This window comes from Eleutherodactylus coqui, chromosome 2 (assembly GCF_035609145.1).
Source record: "Eleutherodactylus coqui strain aEleCoq1 chromosome 2, aEleCoq1.hap1, whole genome shotgun sequence".
Taxonomy (NCBI): Eukaryota; Metazoa; Chordata; class Amphibia; order Anura; family Eleutherodactylidae; genus Eleutherodactylus; species Eleutherodactylus coqui.
The window spans coordinates 12245794-12268150 of record NC_089838.1 but is presented as its reverse complement, the minus strand read 5'-3'; the positions used below and the strand labels follow the sequence as shown (position 1 = coordinate 12268150).

The window sequence follows — 22357 nt, the reverse complement described above, 5'->3', positions numbered from 1 at the left end:
ATGGAGAACCCCTTCTACTAAGAGGGTATTCCATTTGACACTTTGGATATGCCATAAAAGTCTGATCGTTGTGGGTCCCATCTCTGGATCACACCTATCTCTAGTTCTAGCTCCCTGAGAGTATAGTCAGGAGTTATTGTAGCAGTTGAGTAGGCTGTCACATTGTTTTCAGCTCCTGATCACTTTTATGTAAGATAGCCCACTCAGCTGTTTCGATAACTCTAGTATACATTCCCCGTCCACTGAATTCAGCAGGCTAAGGGCTGTGGGGCCAGAACTACACTGTTTTTATAACCCTGGAGCTGCGGCAACAGCAGAACTCTCTGTGCTGCACAGTTTTCATTACTCCCATTCACTTCCATGAGTTTCAGAGGAAGCATAAGACAGACACCGTTTCCGTAACTCCTGACCAACTCCAGCCACTGCATTTAACCTGATGGGGGCCAGAACTAGAGGTAGGTACAGGTGCCAAAGTTGCTATGATAAGCTATGAAAGTCTCACAAGGGAATATTCCTTTAACTTAGTATGCCTAACAATATTGTCAATGCGTTTTCTAAACCAGGCATCCCCTTTAAGAGTCTGTGGGTAGCGAACACTTAATAACTTTGCAGCTGAAGTTATTAAACCTTTGGTTATGATCTCTTATGTGGCTGCATTATGGCTTCTCAATTCTTATTACTATGGGGTCCTACTGTACCTGGTAGAGACATAAATACTTTTTTTCAGATATTTATGGAACCCGATAAGTAAAAAATGTGGTGTTATCTATATGTGGAGGTATTCCCCATAATATAGTTTCCCAAGTGCCACCATACAGACTGCATACACAAGGCTCCTACAGCTAAAAATGTATAGGATGTAGTCTACAAACATATTTAGAATGCAGCAAAATGTCCAGTTTCTTTCAATGTCTTGGTAAGTGTGAATGGGTTTGCCCCTCCCCCCTATTACCTTTTCCTATATTACATTTGTGTTTCCAACCAACCCAAATAATTAAAGACAGTAGTAAACTAAAACGAAAGAGTCCAACCTTTATGTATAGTATGACGCTGGTTGCCTGTGAGGTAGATCTCTTTTCCATAACCATTATGTGGCTACAAAGATCCTTGAAAGTTGAGCAGAGTATGTATGGCGACAACCATTTTCATTTTTACACAGCCATTGGTTTAGTACATTAAACAGAGAAATATCTTAAAGAAGTTCTCCAGTCTTACAAAATGGATGGTCTACCCTTAGGTCATAAACATCAGATGGGTGGAGGTTCAACTCTTAGCACTCAACCAGCTGATTGAAGGATAGGTCATCAGTTTTGTAGAACTGGAGAAGCTCTTAAATTATGCAAACTATCTCTTCTGCAGAAGGAAAGGTCTGCTTTGTCGATGTCTATTCCCTACTAGAGCCTTGGAACATGTCTAAAGTTATCAGCCAAACCAGAGACACCAATCTGAAGACAGTACTGTTTCGGAGTTGCTGGCTCGTTAGCACATACTAGAGCGTATGAGAAGCCACATGTACAGGGTCTCGGGAAGGTGCTGATTGTCTCTACGGAGGCTGTGTACCACTCCCGATGACAATCGAATAGATCCTTTGCTCGGATGAATACTTTTACCCATTTGTTTTATTATTGGATTGGGTCTCAGCACTTGAATCCCCACCAAACCAAACTTCAGACATGTCACTATGATGTTTCAGAAGTTTAGTTACACTTTAGCTAACAGCTCAGATCATGCCTTGGCCAACCTTGCCACATCAAGAACAAATATTGTATATATTGGGAAGCCTACATCCTTATGAACCCAAGAACCCATACTATGCCATGGAAATCTGCATGGTTCGGAGATGCTACCACCTTTCTAGAAAAACATGTGTATTCTGCTAGGGGTTTAGATTCTTTAGGCAAACGATTGTAAATCATAGTCAAGGAACTGGTTCGAAATTGCCTAGAGAACAGCAGCAAATTGTTAAAGGTAGTCAAAAGCAAATAAAGGCCCATCCAGTAGAAACTGACGTCAATGCATATTTTTACATATTTTTTAAGTAGTTCTATATGATTCAAGGGCAATAAATTTAATAAATGACTAAACTTGTGGGCAGATCTAGACACACCGCATTCACACCGACACGCACAACACACAATGAGAAGACATTTGTAGTATAAGAGAAAAGTGGAAGAAAAATTTTACCCATAAGAAGTCTCCGTTTCACCCGCTTGTCCACATCAGTAACTGACGTGGAATTGTACTCAGAACGCTCAATTGCAGCCTCATCCTTTTCTAAAACACAAGTAAGGGACAAACATGGAGCATTTGGTTAATCAAAAGCCCAAACTTCTACGACAGCCTCTTGGCAATGGACATCCAAAGTCTACAAGCCAGCGGTGATAGCATGGAATCCCTTAGGTAGAATGTTAATCCCCTGCAAAAAGCCCACCGGAGAAATGATTAGTGGCCCGGGGATGATGAGTGAAGTTATATATATACAGAGAAAGGATCCTATTAATATATCAGGTAGTGAAAGAAAAAAGTGATTAAAAGTTTCTCGAGAACCAAGAAGAGTTCCAGTCAGTGACACATGATGTGAGTCAACAGTACACAGTCCAGTGATGGATGATTAAGAGACACTTAGAAACGGACCTTTTAATAACGTGACATAGAGAAGGCACACATAGCATGCACGGACACAACCCAGACCACAAGAAGAAAAAAAAAGAGAGGAAGATCATTTGGGCAGTGCTGGTTGCCTGCTTGTCTATGGAATACACTTAAGTAGACATTCAGATGTCGCAAAAAATAGATTCTAATAATTGGTCAACATGCAGTGAAGCAAAAAAAAGCAGCGGAAGGAAAAAAAAAGGGTAAGTTCGTATGTGTACATGACACGTTCCATACAGAATCACAAGGAGAGGAATATTAATGGACTACAGCAGGTTAGAAGGACATGACAACACCAGAAAGGGTGACTTGAGAAGCAAAAGGACCAGTAGGTTAATAAAGCCATGGTAGAATGGAGACAAAATGAACCAGATGAAGAAGGGGTATGAAGCAGAGTAACATTGCAATGCCTCGGGTTAAGGAGGATCTCTACAACTTTTTGTATCCACCAGTTCTAAATAAGATGATTTGCAAGTTGCCTTCTGATAGAGATACAAGTTAAAAAGCATGGGAATAGCTATAATGGGTCACATTTGTGCCCTGGTGTCTCAGTGGGTCTAATAGCCCTTTGCAACATGAGCTGACACCAGTATTATACATGACACATGTTAGTGGTGGACCCCTGTTACAGAAATTTTCACTGGGGCCCAATGGCTTCCAGATATGGTTAAGGAGGTCAACAATTGAGCTCATGGTTGCCCAAATCTGGCATTTAGATTGGACAGATGACCATCTGATGAGCTCCCACATAAACTCCCTTTTCTATAAACTCAGAAAGCAGTCAAGAGTATGACTTGCTTGTTGAGGTCTTTGAAAAAGAAGGAAGTCTAAGTGGACGATCACCTAAGTTTAGCTTTACAAGACTTGAATTAAGGTGCCCATACACTTATAACAGCTGTCGAATGAACGACAACTGTTTTCCCAGATCCCCTATACACATCTGGCTTGATCGAACCTTTGTGTATTTAGTGAGGTAAATCAGTCAGACGGGTCTGGCTGTAGGTTATCTCTCGGGGAACAAAAGGATCAAGCATTGAAACTCAACATCCCTGACTTTTCTTTCCCCCAACATCATCCGTTGGGGGAAAGTTGAGCCGCCCCCATACACATAGAAGGATTGTCCGGCTCCACCGCTATCGATGGGTTCGGACAACTAAACTGTAATGTGCATGGCAGCCTTTAGTTAGGCATTATAGGTTTGAACTGTGGCTCCTCTGTCCTCATCTTGGTGCAACTTCAACCTTGAGTAATGGGAGACAGAGTGGTTGCTAGGGAATTGCTCCTTGGCAACTCCAGTTAAAAGGATGAAGCTAGACTATGATTGCCTAGCAACCAGTCTGTCTTAAAAGAGTCGTGAAGTTTGCAGATCATCTTATTGTCAGTTAGAAGAAGGGTGGACACCACCTTTAATGTAGTTATTGGAAGGGGGGGATATTCACATGCAGCAAACAAAAGAAAGAGTCAGGTGAGGCAAACAGACAAATGCATTAAACGAAAGAAAAAGGGAAGTATTTGTCTAGCATTGCAAACGGTTCGCAGTCTTGTAATGATGCTACGAGACGCACCATACAAGCTAGCAAGGTGGGTGGAGGGAGGGTCAGGGGTGTAAAGGGCAGCTGCCTATCTCTGGCAACACTACATGGTTGAGTGAACGACACATTTGACAAGTTCTAGATTAGATAAGGCTGCAACGAGGCTCTTTTTGAGTTTTATTTGATATCGGCAGATATGATTTTTTTTTTTTCTTTTTTTTGGAAATTATTCATAAAACATCAGTTTTAAGACAAGACAGGCAATCAGGGACCATCACCAGAAAGCAGAGTAATTCAGAACGAAAAATTAAAAACAGGATTAAAAAAAAACAAACAAAAAACACATTAAAACCAAAAACGAGCTTATTCCAATCTAAAACAAGAAACCAAAAACAAACTGAATAGAAGAGGGGAGGGGGGAGGGGAGGGGTGGACACAGGGATCAAATGTGACTGACAATAGGAATGTAAACATGTAGAAAACATTATTCATTGATGAGATCTGAAAACATCATAGTTTTCGTCTTCCGTGGCGCTGCAGGAGAAATAAACGTCACGCTCAAATGTATATTTTTGAAACTTCCTACAGAAAGCAAAAGTCAATGTCGTTCCAGTCGAAAATATACTTTTTTGGCAGTTCAATGAAAAACTGTTTATTTTATCACTTAAAGCACAATTTCATGCACATTATACATAAAAGCAACACAAGATCTGAGAAAAAAAGGCCCAAAAGTTGAAACTAAAAACATGAAACAATGGACACAGTTACAATGAAATAAAAAAGGTCATCAACATTCATATGAACCCTGACAGTTGACCCCTATATATCCCATGATCCTCTATCAGTAGTTGGCGGAGATGAAAATGATAGGCGGTGCCGATTGACACAACTTTAAAACTCTCCACCAAAGAATTTTCCAAAACATCATAAATATGTCAGAGGTTGTCGAGTTCTTTAAAATGATTGGCCTATCCTTAGTATAGACTAACCATATGAGATTGATTAGGGCCTGACTGTCGGCACCCAGGATGGTGGCGCTCACTATTCATTGGTTACAAGGCGCGACACCGTACATTGGGCAGCCGATGTGTCTGGCAGCTCAGTCTTATTCACTTAAAGGGGCTATCCAGGCAAGATGATGCTTGGAAAGCTACTCAGCATTGTGGAAAAACATAAATAAAGACACATTGACTTCACCCAATCACCTGCCGCTCCCATTTCACCAGTGCCCGCTCCCCCGCTAATTTCTACTTCTTGTTTTAGCAGCAATGACATCCCAACAATGCAGCATGTGACTAGTGCAGATCACTGGTGATTGTCTGCAGCAGTCACATGACCCTATTGATGGTGACATCATCGCTGTAACAGGAAGTAAAGAGAATGGAGGACCAGGCACCATTGGGATAAGAAAAGCAAGGAATTGAGTGAGGCAAGAATGCCTTCTTTTAAGTTTTTCCACTATGCTGGGAAGTTTTAAGATTCCTTTCTTGCCATGACAAGCCCTTTAAAGGGGATGAAGTTATAGTAACCTGCAATACCAGACTGTACTGCAGTGTAACTATAAGGGATGCAGAGCATGCAGTTGCACCCAGGTTCAGGAGCTTTAGGGGGCCAATAAGGCCTCTCTTCTCAATAATGGGAGCCCAGTATTATAAATAAAGCATTATAATTGGGGGCACTGTTACCGATTTTGCATTGGGGCCCAGAAGCTTCAAGTTACACCACTGGCCAAACCATCCACTATTAAGAATACAGAGCTGTGCCTGGTAAACAATAAAGGGGACACAATACCTTCAAACAGCTGATTGGTGAGAATGCTGAGTTTCTGACTGCCAGCAATTTATCTAAAGAACTGAATACCCCCTTTAAGTCCTGTTGATTTTGCAAATTGGTCATTCCCAGTGCAAAGTATATCTGGCTTTGATCTAAGTGATCTGTAACAGATTGGTTGCAATGGTCATACTGCATAACATCGACATGCAAAAGACCAGTGTATCCCCACTAACTAGTCTGATACAAATGACTTGACAATATAGCTATGTCATTCATATGCCTTGAAGGAGTTGCCTTCATCACACAATTCCTTTTTAAAGGGGAGGACCAGACATGTCATATATACAGCTCGGGAGCTTGGATCACCACCAATTTCCAAGAGCTGCAACTTTTTGCCTCTGCATAGATTTCGATTGCCATACAAGTTGCCAATTGCTAGTGATCTCTGACACAACATTCTAGATAAAGTACTTGAGTGGTCCTCTCTTTAGACTGCTGTGTCAGAGATTTCCAAAAGTGTTACTGTAAGGTTTATGGTTTTGGTGGTGGTGGCCATAGGTCATGGACTCCATCCATGGATCCATTTGATATGTCTCGAAAGGTCTCATTAGGAGTAACCTTCTAGTAAGACATGAGGTATTAGAAGGCCAATTTTGGGTGGATTTCCCCTTTTAAAACTGTCAAAAACATAGATGCTATCCTAAAGTCAAACTAAGAATGACTGAGCGTCTGCAAAGGAACAAACACATGTAAAAGTTAATAGCCTTAGAGATCATTAATCTCGAAATTCTAGTTCCACACTGCCTGGTATAATTGAATTCCTTTAAACCGAGGTCAGTTTAAGCACGGCGTCTGTACCCAGCTCGAGGATATTACAGACACAGCTTAAGAGATTTGGAATTGTCATAATATAATTTTGTATCACATCATCAGAAACCTGAAGCAAGTGCTACGGAAAAAATCACTTTGTGTAAATACTGTTGGTAGTGAAGGCGACAAGGAGACACCAGAGAGGTGCTGAGGGATTAATCTTCCATCGGTGAAGACTCTGTTCTCATCCCACATATGGTCCAGTCTCTGATGATGTGCAAGTTGAAAAAAATTTGATTGTAAGCCATGGATTTTGGACGTTAGAAACATTGGAACAGTATGCGGACTTCCAGGAATGATGATAGTAAGAATGTAATAACTATACAAAACCTCAGAATCAACTGGGCCTGTGTCATACCGGACAATCAAAAATATCTAGTAATATTTTTATCTTAAATATAAATTACAGTATTTCTTTGCTTATCTCAGCAGCATAGCTCTTTTGTTTTTGGACACATGGTGGCCCAGGAGTAATAAGGCATACATACCAAAGAAGCATAGTAAAATGGGACTCTTGGAGATATGGGGTTCAGCCTTAGTTGGCTAAAGGTACTTTGCTGCTGGGTAGAAAGAGCACGAGTAGGACTCCACTCACCATTGAACTGAAAAGGGTGTGGAGGGGTAATAAATATCAAGTCCTTCTGTTTTGGGTGGCAAAACCCAGCACCATAATCAGGGGCCATTTTGACCCATTAACATTCAACGTTCAGAAATTTGAAGATGCATGTATATGCTCCTTCCAAGTGTTGTCACATGTAAAAGGGCCCTAACTTTTTAACTCATATCTATTCACTTTAACATCGACAAACTTCATATCTATCTAGCTCACATCTATCTATTTCTATCATATCTATCTATCTATCTAATATCTATCTGTCTAATATCTATCTGTCTAATATCTATCTGTTATATCTATCTATCTAGCTCATATCTATCTATTTCCATCATATCTATCTATGTATCTATCTCATATCTATCTATCTAATATCTATCTGTCTATCCCATATCTATCTATTCATCTATCTAATATCTATCTATCTATTTATCTATCTCTCTCTTATCTATTTATCCATCTATCTCATATCTATCTATCTCATATGTATCCCTACTCTCTTTCCTCTCCTGCCCCAACCTGGCTGACGCATATTATAACACCGTTCTCAAACAGGCCCTAGATGAAGCGCCGCCCCCTATGACCCTAGCCATCTGATGCGGACCACGGCAACCCTGGCTCACGCCTCAAACACGCTTCATCTGGCGGTGTTCTAGATGTGCTGAATGGCTGTGGAGGAAGTCGCAAACGTCCGTGGACTTTCTCCATTACAAATTCATGCTCAGAACCTAAAACCTCGCCCTCCACCATGCCAAACAAGTCTACTTCACCTCTCTAGTCTCCTCACTATCGTAAATCCTAAACGGCTCTTTGATACTTTTCACTCCCTCCTCAGCCCTAAACCGCAGCCCCCAGTGATGGATCTCAGTGCTGAAGAGCTGACTGCTTACTTCAAAAAGAAAACCAATGACATCCGTCAGGAAATAACTTTCCAATCTAAGACTAGCCCTGAACCTAGTCTCGTCACTACTGCATCTAGCTCCTGCTCACTGTCTGTACTCAACCCCATACTAAGCGCTGCGGGAAAAGTTGGCGCTATACAAATAAAGATTATTATTATTATTACAGTCTGGCTTCCGCCCCCTACACTCAACAGAAACTGCCCTTACAAGGGTGTCAAACAACCTCCTGACAGCCAAATCAAGGGGCAATTACTCCCTAATGATACTCCGTGACCTCTCTGCAGCATTTGACACTGTTGAACACAAACTCTTCCTCGATACGCTTTGCTCTATTAGCCTAAAGGACACTGCTCTCTCCTGGTTCTCCTCCTACCTATCTGACCGCTCTTTCAGCGTCTCCTTTGCTGGCTCTACCTCCCCTCCTCTTCCCCTTGCTGTTGGGGTCCCCCAGGGCTCAGTCCTCGGCCCCCTCCTTTTCTCCATTTACACAGCCCCTATTGGACAAACCATCAGGAGATTTGACCTCCAATAGCACCTCTACGCTGACGACACCCAGCTATACACCTCTTCCTGTGACATCTCTGCACCTTTCCTCAAAAATATCACCAACTGCCTGTCCGCTGTCTCTAACACTATGTCCTCTCTCTACCTAAAACTAAATCTGTCTAAAACTGACCTACTGGTGTTCCCGTCCTCTACTAACCGACCTCATCCTGACATCTCCATCTCAGTGTGTGGCACCACCATAACTCCCAGATAGCACACCCGCTGCCTTGAGGTCATATTTGACTCTGATCTCTCCCTTACCTCCGACATCCAATCTCTGGCCTGGACATGCCACCTGCACCTCAAGAACATCGCAAGTATCCACTGTTTTCTCACTGTGGATATGCTAAAAACGCTCACTGTTGCCCTCATTCACTCTCGGCATAATTATTGCAAGTCACTACTGATTGGCCTCCCCACGCCAGACTTTCCCCTCTCCAATATGTGCTGAATGCGGCAGCCAGGCTTATCTTCCTGTCCAGCCGCTACTCGGACGCCTCTGCCTTGTGCCGGTCACTGCACTGGCTGCCCGTCAAATACAGAATTCAACTTAAACTCACTACCTTCATCCACAAAGCCCTCCACAGTGCAGCGCCACCCTACATTGCCTCCCTCATCTCAATCTGCCACCCAGCCCAAGCCCTCTCTTCTGCTAACGAAATCAGACCGAGTGCCGCTTTAATTCGAACCTCTCATTCCCGCCTCAAAGACTTCTCCAGAGCAGCACCAGTCATCTGGAACGCACTACCCCAGAACATCCAGGCAATCCACGACTCACAAATCTTCAAGCGTGCCCTAAAAACACAGGGACGCATACTACATCTCCTAAACCAAACCCCCCTCTACTCCGCCTGATAACGTGCTACCTGTCCTAATGACTGGATTCCCTGATAGTTGCCATCAACCGCCCTCTGCAGTTATATTGATTCAGCCACTCTACCGTGCACATCTCCAGCTCCTTTACCTCCTGTATCAACCTATTATCTGTAGTATGTAAGCTCGTTGGAGCAGGACCCTCACCCTTAATGTTTCCATCAATTGAATACTACATATAACTGTGGTTTTTGTATTTTTTGTCCTTTTGTCTTTCTGTATCCCCTGTCTTTGTAAGCGCTGCAAAATATGTTGATGCTACATAAAGATTATTATTATCTATCTCTATCATATCTATCTATTTATCTATCTCATATCTATTTGTTTATCTCAAATCTATGTATCTCACATCTATCTCATAATATCATAAAAAGAGATATCTATCTATTTCATATCTGTCTCATATCTATCTATCTATCTATCTATCTATCTATCTATCTCATATCTATCTCTCTGTCTATCTATCTAATATCTATCTATTTCATATCTTTCTCTTATGTATCTATCTCATATCTATGTATATCTAAATATCTCTCTATCTCATAACTATGTATTTGATATCTCTCTCATATCTATCTGTCTAACTCACATCTATCTATCCATCTATCTCATATCTATCTATCTATCTATCTATCTATCTATCTATCTATCCATCTATCTCATATCTATCTATCTATCTATCTATCTTTCTATCTACCTCAAATCTATCTGTCTATCTTATATCTATCTGTAATGGGATGTTCAGCAACCTGTAATGGGGGATTATTGTTTATCAATAATCGGCATGGGATGCTTGGTGGTTGCGGAATTTGCAAGAAGAAGGGACTGTGGCTTGGTCCTGAGTATAGATTGATTATTTCTGCAATTTGTACTGTAATATCCATGCAGTCAATAATAATATACTTTTCAACCATATCTTATATCTATCTGTCTCATATCTATTTCTCTATCTATCTCATATCCATCTGTCTATCTCATATCTATGTGTATCCCATTTCTATCTGTCTCATATCTAACTATCTCATATTTATCTATCTATCTAGCTTATATCTATCTATCTGTATCTCATTTCTATCTAGCTCATATCTAACTATCTCATATCTGTCTCTCACAACTATCTATCGATCTCATATCTATCTATCTCATATTTATCTCTCTCTCTATCTATGTCATATCTATCTCAGATCTATCTAATATGTTGATGCTATATAAATAAAGATTATTATCTACCTCATATCTATCTATATCTGATTTCTATCTATCTCATATTTATCTATCTATCTAGATCATATATATCTATCTGTATCTCATTTTTGTCTAGCTCATATCTATCTATCTCATATCTATCTCTCAGAACTATCTATCGATCTCATATCTATCCATGTATCTATCTCATATTTATCTATGTCATATCTATCTATCTCATATATTGCTATCTATCTATCTATCTAATATCTATCTTCTATCTATCTATCTTATATCTAATATCTATTTGATATATATCTGATATCTATTTGATGTCTATCTGATATCTATTTGATATCTATCTGCTATTTATCTATCGCTAATCTGTCTGATATCTATCTATATCAATATCTAACTACCGGTATCTATCTGATATTTATCTATCTATTCACCTATCTATCTATCTCATATCTATCTATTTATCTATCTCATATTTATCTATCTATCCACCTATCTATCTGTCTCCTATCTATCTATCTCTCTATCTATCTCATATCTATCTATCAATCTCATATGTATCTATTTTTCTCATATTTATATATACCTCATATCTATCTATCTCATATATATCTCATATCTATCTCTTTAGCTCATATCTATCTATCTATGGCATATCTATCTATCTATGGCATATCTATCTATATCATATTTATCTATCTTATATCAATCTATATATCTATCTATCTCATATCTATCTATCTATCTATCTAGCTATCTATCTCATATCTATCTATCTATCTATCTATCTATCTATCTATCTCATATCTATCTATCTATCTATCTAGCTATCTATCTCATATCTATCTTATGTCTATCTCTCTAGCTATCTCATATCTATCTATCTATCTATCTATCTATCTATCTATCTAATATCTATCCCATATCTATCTATCTATCTATCTATCTATCTATCTAATATCTATCCCATATCTATCTATCTCAAATCTATTTGATGTCTATCTCAAATCTATCTCTCTCTCTATCTATCGCATCCAAATAATGGAAAAAATCTCCGCTCTCCTCGGATACAGGCTTTAGGTTGCAATGAATGACCAGCAATATTGTCAACGTATTTTTATTGAACTTCTAGAATACAACGTGTTTTGGGGTGTTGTAACACCTTGTTCAAGTAAATATTCATAAAATCAACACAATTTTTATTCAAGAGCTTCATAACAACCATTTTAACCTGAAAAAATATTTTTTCTAGATCTGGAGCTGCATATCGATAAGCAGAGAATAGTCACCAGAACCCATTTTAAAAAGGTCGACAAAAACAGTTACTTAGATTTTAATAGCTGCCACGCAAAACCATGGAAAACGCCCAACCCTACGGCCAAATGAAGGGGAGAAGAAGAAACTGTACAAAACATGAAGATTAAAAAAAAAAAAAAAAGGTTTAGAGATAAAAAAGTACCAGGAAAAATGAATCGCTCCTGCTATAGAAGGAATAATACAGGAAGGAGTCGAGACGGAAGAAAACAAAGAGAAGAATAAGGATCCAATAAGTACAACAAAAAGCTACAGAAAATGAAAAAGAAAAAATAAGGCAGCTTTTATTAATAAGTACAGTAACCAGCAGGACTAAATTAGGAATTGGTCCATTTTACAACAAGACCCTCACCTAAGAAATCTAACCAAGGAGCACCCACGGGTCATCAAAATATCTTAGCCCCATCATGCCCAGGAAAAAGAGGAAAAAAACATTCTATCCAAAAAAAACGCATTAGTCGTGTACTCAGGAGTATTTAAATGTGGGAAAGCGAGATGTCACTGCTGTAAATACATCAACATAAAAGAACAGAGATCCCATCTAGTACAGACAATGACCCAATTAAAATAAACCAAAGGTGGAGCTGCGAAACACGATTTGTCATATACTGTATCTGATAGAATGGCCGTGTGGCATTAAAGATGTGGGCCGTACAGAAAATGCCTGAAGATCGAGGAGAGCAAAACAGAACTCGAATCTAAAAAATAATGTAATTAGCATAGTGTATCGCGACATTTTTCAGAGGTACGTAATTACAACAGTAACCCCGTTAGAGCAGATTCCATCTAAATCACTGAGTCTGTTAATAAAGTAGGAAATGTTCTGGATATACATATTGAAAACTCTAGTCCCCTATGGACTGAATGACATTTTAGAGAAAAAATAGCTATTATCCAGAGCAAAGCATTTTTCAGGATTTTTTTTTAGGGATTTCTTAATATTTTTCAGGATTTCATCATTTTAATTCTATTCAGTATATCAAATCCATCAGTGTATAATGTATAGCTTTGATGACATATAACCATGCATGTATAAAGATGCATTGTATTATTATAGTCCAATGATGACTATGTACATATAACAATCTATGGCATCTAGTATTACGTTTTTATAGTCAATTACCGTATATACTCTAGTATTAGCTGACCCGAGTATAAGCCGAGTCAATAAGTTTTACCACAAAAAACTGGTAAAACCTATTGACTCGAGTGTAAGCCGAGCTATACTCAAGTATATACTAGGTAAAGAAAAAATGCAAAACTCACCTCACAGCTGGCGTCTGTGTCTCCGGCGCAATAGTCTTCCCAGCGGTGCGGAACGCTGCTTGAGACTTCTCCCCGCTGTCATCTCTCTGCTCGGCTTTGAATTCCACCGCCGTCAACGCTGTGTAAGTAAGCGCTGTGATTGGATCTAGCACCAGCCAATCACAGCCGGCGCTCAATAAACCAATCACAGCCATTCAGTTATGTCATCCACTGAATGGCTCTGAAGGATCGAGCACTGGCTGTGATTGGCTGGCGCTCGATCCAATCACAGCGCTTACCTACACAACGCTGATGGCAGGGCAATTTAAAGCTGAGCAGGGAGATGACAGTGGGGAGAATTCTCAAGCAGCTTGCGGCACCGCCGGGGAGACCATTGTGCCAGGGACACAGACGCAGGCTGGGAGGTGAGTATTGGGGTTTTTTTGTTGTTGTTTTTTTTTACCTCACTCGAGTATAAGCCGAGGGGGGCTTTTTCAGCATAGAAAAATGTGCTGAAAAACTAGGCTTATACTCGGGTATATACAGTAATTAGTTTGATAGTTTTTATCTATTTACAACAATGTTTTAGAGATTTTCTGGACTAAAAAGATATAATATATACTTCTGTCTTATTATGACACATTCCTGTCCCTCCTGCCGTCCCTATATGTAGTAATTTATATAAAGAGGTATATTGTCTCTTTCGTAAAGGAAAAAAACTCAGGACCTTGATGGCCCGAGTGATGAGCATGACGAGATATAAATATATAAGAAATTGTTACATCCGTTGTTATGGCCGACCAGTATGTAGCCGTGACGTCATCTCGTTCAAAGAAGTGTCCAAATGGAACGCACGTTGCGTTCCACTTGCCGCCCCACATGACTAAACACAGAGGAGAATCCCCCTGCCACCAAATTAGGTCACACAGCCGGCGTCTGGTCTAGGACGGAATGTGAGTACACTATGGCTCTATATAATTGTGTTACTTTGATTTATTGAATATATACTTGAAAAAGGCGCTACAACACGCAAAACGCGATGTATGCCAGAAGTTCAATAAAAATAGGTTGACAATATTGCGCAGCAGCCGGTCATTCATTGCAACCTAAAACCCGTACCCAAGGAGCGCAGAGATTTTTTTCCTTTATTTGGATTGCTTTTACTGAGACCCCTGGCACCACACTGACTTTGCACCCTCCTGGACGCACCACCAATACCCCTGGAGATCGGACGGGAAAGATTATCTTTACAAGCAAACTCGGACAACAGGTGCAGGTGGGCTCCCCATGTGGGATTTACCACTCTGCACCAGTTGAGGGTGCAACTATTATTTACCCACATTGCTAGACAGACTTTCTTTTGAAAGTGACTGCAGTGTTGTTGTGAATATCTGTTGTACCCTCCATCTATCTAATTTTTATCTCATATCTAGCTATCTAATATAGCTATCTATCTATCCATCTCATATCAATCTAAGATCAATTGATCTATCTCATATCTATCTATCTCATATCTATCTATCTCATATTAATCTCATATCTATCTTATATTTATTTATCTATCTCATATCTCATTATCTCTCTATCTCAAATCTATTGATCTCATATCTATCTCACTCATCTCTCTCTCTAACTATCTCATATCTGTCTATCTCATATTTATCTAACATCTATCTATCTATCTAATATCTATCTCATATCTATCAGTCTATCTTATATCTATCTCTCTATCTATTTCATATCTATCTACCTCATATCTGTCTATCTCATATCTATTTCATAACTGTCTCATATCTATCTATTTTTCTGTCTATATATCTAATATCTATCTATCTCTTATCTATCTCATATCTATCTATCTATTTCATATCTATTTATCTATTTCATATCTATATATATCTAAATATCTCTCTATCTCATAACTATCTATTTGATATCTATATATCTATCTCATATCTATCTGTCTCATATCTATCTTTCTTTCTATCTCAAATCTATCTATCTCATATCTATCTGTATCTCATTTCTATCTATCCCATATTTATTTATCTCACATTTATCTATCTATCTCTCTAGCTTATATCTATCTATCTGCATCTCATTTCTGTCTAGCTCATATCTAACTATCTCATATCTATCTCTCAGAACTATCTATCGATCTCATATCTATCTATGTATCTATCTCATATCTATATCTCTCTATCTATGTCATATCTATGCATCTCATATCTAGCTATCTCATATATTGCTATCTATTTAAGATGTATTTCATATCTATCTATCTTATATCGATCTCATATTTATCTAATATCTATTTGATATCTAGCTAATATCTATTTGATATCTATCTCATATCTATCTATCTCTAATCTGTCTATCTGATAACTATCTATATATCTCATATCTATCCACCTGTCTATCTGATACCTATTTATCTATCAATCTCATATTTATCTATTTATCTCATATTTATATCTATCTCATATCTATCTATCATATAAATATCATATCTATCTATATCTTTAGCTCATATCTATCTGTCTATCTTATATCTATCTATCTCATATCTATCTACCTATCTCATATCTATCTATCTCTTTAGCTCATATCTATCTATGTCATATCTAGCTACATCATATTTATCTATCTTTGTCATATCTATCTATCTTTCTATCTCATATCTATCTGTCTATCTTCTATCTATCTATCTATCTATCTATCTATCTATCTATCTATCTATCTATCTATCGCAAGTGTATCTATCTCATATTTCTCTCTCTATCTCATACCTATCTATCTCATATCTTTTTATCTAATATCTATCTCAGATATATATATCTCAAATCTATTTATCTATCTCATATCTATCTTTCTTATATCTATGTATTTATCTCATATTTATCTATCTATTTCATATCTATCTCATATTTATATGTATCTATCTATCTTATACCTATCTATCTTTCTATATATCTTATATCTATTTATCTTTCTATCTATCGCAAGTGTATCTATCTCATTTCTATCTCATATCTATCGCTCTAATATATATATCTATCTAATATCTAATTATCTATCTCGTATCCATTTATCTAATATCTATCTCATATCTATGTATATCTGAATATCTCTCATAACTATCTATTTGATATCTATCTCATATCTATCTTTCTATCTATCTCAAATCTGTCTATCTCATATCTATCTGTATCTCATTTCTATCTATCTCATATTTATTTATCCCATATTTATCTATCTAGCTTATATCTATCTATCTAGCTAGCTATCTCTCATTTATCTATCTGTATCTCATTTCTGTCTAGCTCATATCTATCTATCTATCTATCTAATACCTATCTATTTATTTCATATCTATCTGTCTATCTCATGTCTATCGCTCTATCTATCTACCTCATATCTATCTGTCTATCAATCTATCTCATATGTATTTATCTACCTCATATCAATCTATCTATCTATCTATGTCATATCTATCTATCTGATGTCTATCTAATATCTATCTATCCATCCATCCTTCTATCTAATATTTATCTATCTCATATATATCTATCTCTCTATCTCATATCTATTTATCTAATATCTATCCATCTATCTCATATTCATTTATCTCACATCTATCTCATATTCATTTATCTCACATCTATCTATCTCTCCCATATTTCTCTCTCTATCTATCTCATATCTATTTCATTTCTCTTTATCTCATTTTTATGTTTCCATCTCATATTTATATGTATTTATCTAGTTTCTATATCATATCTAGCTCATATCTATCTATCTCATATGTTTCTATCCATCTTATTTCTCTCTCCTATCTATCTATCTATCTAATGTCCATTTATCGATCTATCTCATATCTATCTATCTTATATCTATCTCATATCTCTCTCTCTGCATCCCATGTCTATATATCTATCTATCTCATCACTATCTATCTTATATGTATCTTATATCTATCTATCTCATATTTATATGTATCTATCTCATATCAATCTAATTAGCTATATCTCATATCTATGTTTCTTATTTCTATTTCATATCTATCTATCTTTCTATCTATTCTATATTTATCTATCTGTCTATCTATCTCATATCAATCTATCTCTTTATCTATCTCATATATATCTCTCTATCCATTCCATATCTATCTATCTATCTATCTATCTATCTATCTATCTATCTATCTCATATCTAACTGTCTATCTCATATCTATCTTTCTATCTATCTCATATATATCTATCTGTCTCATACTTATATGTATCTATCACATATCAATTAATTTATCTATCTTATATCCCATATTTATATATCTTATATCTATCTATCTCTCATATTTATACGTATCTATCCCATATCAATCTATTTCTTTATCTATCTATCTATCTATCTATCTATCTATCTATCTATCTATCTATCTATCATCTGTCATCTATCTATCACAGTTATTATTTCCTTATTCTCTAAAACTTTACTTTCTCCTCCTCCAACATAACTCTGCATCCCACTAATGAGATCCATTCTGCGAAATCACACAGCTATGTGTTTACCGTACCTCTAATTACAATGCACGGTGGGACTGGTACAGTAGTGCAACTTGTGATTATCAAGAACTGCAAATAGCAGGCAAGAGAATTAAAATGTAAGATTGTAATCAAGAAGCCGCACATTGATTACTCAATCGACCAGAACTTGAATGGGAGCCAAAACAGCAAATATTTCATTACTATGAATGATGGAAATCCCTTCTTCAGAATTCAGTGTATTAGGCAAAACGGTCAGTTAAACATTCCCATACAAAGCCAAGAAAAATTATGTTGTATCTCAACTGGTGAGGCCAGATAGTCCTCACCTAAGGTCCCGGACAAGTGAGGAATAATTTGTGAAGGTGACCTGAGAATCCTCGCTCAACAAAGACATCCACAACAGAAGGTCACAAAAACATGTTCCAAAGTACCAGCCGGTCTTGTTGTCTACAAGACAAGTTATATATGGAAATAATGTGTGTAAAGGGCGCTCAGGAAAGGGTCTGGGTAAGAGAAGATATCAAATAATATTCTAAATTGTAGTTACTTCAAAAAGGGGGCTGATGAAAATCAAAAGCCTCCCATCTGTGTCCGCAGGAAGCAAATCAATTCCAAATGGACATGGAAAGAAAAGGAAATCCAAACCAAGATTTATTGAGAGCGACCACAACGTATATACATCCATACAGTGCAGCGCGTTTCGGAGCATGTGGGACAACTTCCTTCTTCAAGCAGCATACATCAGAATGGTGTTCTAAACACGCACGGAAAATAATTGACTGTGCATCATTGTATCCAAGACCGGTAACATTTTTATTTTTACAGCAACCGAGGTCAGTGAGGTTTTATTTAAATTTAGGTATAGTTTTTATTTTTACCACTTTGAGGTACATATGACTTTTGGATTGCTTCTTATTGCATTTTGTGGGAGCTGAACAAAAGAAAAATAGAAATTCTGGCACATTCTGAGAATTACAGCAGAGCTTGGCAAGCCACCGCCTTAAAAAGATGTATATGCAGGTTTAAAGCCCATTAATGAGGTCAGTAAAAGCTGTATTGGTGATCACTAAGAGTTTAAAAGGCGTTGTCCAATTATAAACTATTGATGGCCTATCCTTAGGTTTCTGCAGTTAGAAGACAGCTCCATTCTCACTGCAGTGGCAAAACTTGGCATTACAGACAAAGTTCCAATTCACTTCATGGGAACTCAGCCTGTAACCAAAGCCTGGTCACTGCAGTTAAAACGGAGCTGTCTGCTTCCTGCAGAAACCGTCTCAGTTTGCAAGGACGCTGGTACAGCTAACTTGCGGGATTCTCAGGTGGCAGACACGCGCCGATCTACTATTGATTACCTATACTGCGGATGGGCTATCAATAGAGCTGGACAACCTCTTTAAGCCTCTTTAGCTCTGCTGTATGTCACTATTTATATATGTGTTATCCTGAAATATAATTTTATGTTATTTTGACTGAACACATTTAATTAAGTAACTTCCTGCATTTTGCAATGCATTGCCATAAAGTTTGCGCTACAGTCCTTGGTAATACACCCATGTGATGAACTATTTCCTATCCCATGGTGGACCTAGCGCTTGTCTGTAATCTCAATGACGTAATTCCGGTCGTGGCACCTTGGGCATGATGGCAATCATTGAGGCAACTTCCGGTGACACACTTCCAGCTGTGACAGCCCAGTTGTGGTACTTACTGTTGATATCCTCATAGTCATCTATGGTTTCTGCCTTGCATGTGGTTTATTACCGCTACTATCATTAAACCAATAATGTAGTCCATTAAGCGAGTTACTAGGCACTAGTATGTTTTAATGGCATGTATGTATATATCTGTATCCTCCGAAACGCGTTTCATCTGGATGTATACACCTTATGGTCCTTCTCAATAATCCCGGGTTTGGATTTCCCCTTCTTTCCCGGTCTACTTGGAATTAAGCTGTTTACTATGAGCACGGATGGGGGAGCTTTTGATTTTCATCAAGTAAGTACCAGTCGGAATGTTATTTCATATCTTGTATCCAGATCATTCACTGGACGCCTTTTAAGCATATTTTTTTTCTATCTGTACCTTGGATTCTTCAGAATTTAGTTATAATCCAATGAATTCAGTCACTTGGTCCATTCATAGAATTACTTGGTCAAATGAAAGCCCATATGTAATACTACGTTTCCCCTGCAGCGGCCGCTGCAGGGTAAATGAAACTTCGATGCCAACTACCGCAGGAAAAATCAGCACCATGGTGGCGCTCACCTTAAAGGGGTTGTCTATGCCAAGAAAACCCCTTTATTATAATTCCAATAATTAAATTTTTGTTCTACGATGGCAATTGTCTCCTAAAAGAAATCATATGTAGTACAAGGGGTTAGTCACACAGTTAAAGCCCTCGTGGGAACTTACCAATACACGTTCTACCGTCTGAGTGAAGGGCATATTTCTGGTGGCAGCCACACACGGGGCCTGTGTCTGTGTCGTCGCAGGTGTGCTGACAGCCTCCATTTCCGTAATTACAGGTTACTATTTAGACCCAAAAATACATATGCAAAAATAAACAAAAATGTTAATGGAAAATCAATTAAAAAAAAGGAGAACAACTTGATCTAATATCCTAGTACAGCTTGTTCCTTTCGCGGACGCCACGTCTACGTCGCAGGTAGCCAGTGACACAATTAAAACATACAGTACATACATTAGATTGAAACTATCGGGACAGATCATTAGCCGGATTGTGTTGCATGGAAGGGATATCATTAGGGCATATATTCTATGAATAATGACCAGACATGACTTAACGATCCCGGAAGGAGCTCATGTACGTAAATGAGGCCTCCCAGCAGCCATGTCTGACAGCAACGTGTGTGAATGTCCACTCTTATCGGCTGTGTCTTATATAACAGCTCACTTCCATTCAAGTAAATGGGACTGAGCTGTTTTAGATACTTGTATTCATGTGAAATAACACTTCGAAGACATCTTTTCACTGTGCCCTTACTTTGTTCTCCCTCCTAGAATTTTGTGAATAAATGGACAACTAGGTGGTACCATTCTATCAGAGTGGTGTGTCCCTACTCAGTCAGCACTAATTGGACAGTGTCACATTATGCATCAACATGCCCACAGCTGCTAAAGCCCAGTTGTCAATTTATTCATTGTGTAAGAGTTGAATATCAGCTTCAGTTTGACAATGGAGTGCAGGGGGATGGGTATAATATCTGCTGTCTGTCTTCTATACAACCAGTTCGGAATCCTGTTTTCACCTAACAAAATTTCTACTGCAATTATCTAGCTACCTATTGCACACTGTGCACTGCTCTCTCATTGGCCAGCTCTGATCATGTGAGCAGTGCTGGCCAATCAGATAGCAAGTAAAGTGCATTTGTAGTCTAACACTACCAATGCACTATGGGGATCAGGTAATCTGAAGACTGTGTTGGCCATCTTGGAAAAATGAAAACGGGACGCAAAATTGGTGAATCAGAGGAGCATCAGGCGCATGTCCCCCTATTTCATAGTCCAGGATTACTTATGCACTACTCCCATTCCCAGGACCGGTAGGGGTCCCAGCGGTTGGACCTCCACGATCTATCACTTTTCACTTATCTAATGGATGGGTGAAAATTTATAATTTCATATACTAACCATACAAACCCTTTACATTTCTATTTTTGCTGTTGATATTTTACCGATGCCTGTAGCGTTAAAAATCTGTGTGTGTGTCGGTGACACTGCGCCAGGTTAGACTAGTTCTCGCAAGATTAGGTGTGAGGATATATATAGCAGAGTGATGTAGATTAAAGAGACTGATTGTCAGAATGGAAAGTTAATCCTATAGGCAGCCAACTTATAATGAGATGGACCTAGTCTTTGAGGTCCTGTTACCAGCAGCTGCGACTGGTGACAAATCGGAGACCTCCTGTTGTCTGCAACCTAGCATCCTACTGGTGCCAAACTGGATGAAGTAAGAGCCTGGTATCATGGGATAATCTTCTACTTTATCACCTAGACCCTTATGTTTTGAAGACACAAACATAAAACTTATTTGACTCCCTACAGTCCGGTTTCCGCCCTCTACACTCGACAGAAACTGCCCTGACTAAAGTGTCAAACGACCTCCTCATGGCCAAGTCGAGAGGTGATTACTCCCTATTCATCCTCCTCGGTCTCTCTGTCACATTTGACACTGTTGACCATAAACTCCTCCTCAGGATGCTTTGCTCCGTCGGCCTAAAGCACACTGCTCTCTCCTGGTTCTCCTCCTACTTATCTGAATGCTAATT

General features: G+C 38.4%; 1 protein-coding gene across 5 annotated transcripts in view; it reads right to left on the bottom strand.

Annotated features, from left to right (window-relative positions):
- SCUBE1 (signal peptide, CUB domain and EGF like domain containing 1) overlaps positions 1–22357 on the bottom strand; it is a 298612-nt gene that overhangs the window by 102162 nt on the left and 174093 nt on the right. For 3 of the 5 annotated variants that reach the window (XM_066590365.1, XM_066590366.1, XM_066590367.1), the window contains exons 6-7: positions 20481–20597; positions 2185–2274 (exon numbers count right to left, since the gene is read on the bottom strand). In XM_066590365.1, the coding sequence (XP_066446462.1) occupies positions 2185–2274; positions 20481–20597 (207 nt within the window). The remainder of the gene's footprint in view (positions 1–2184; positions 2275–20480; positions 20598–22357) is intronic. The other 2 variants (XM_066590368.1, XM_066590369.1) reach the window with 1 other exon arrangement.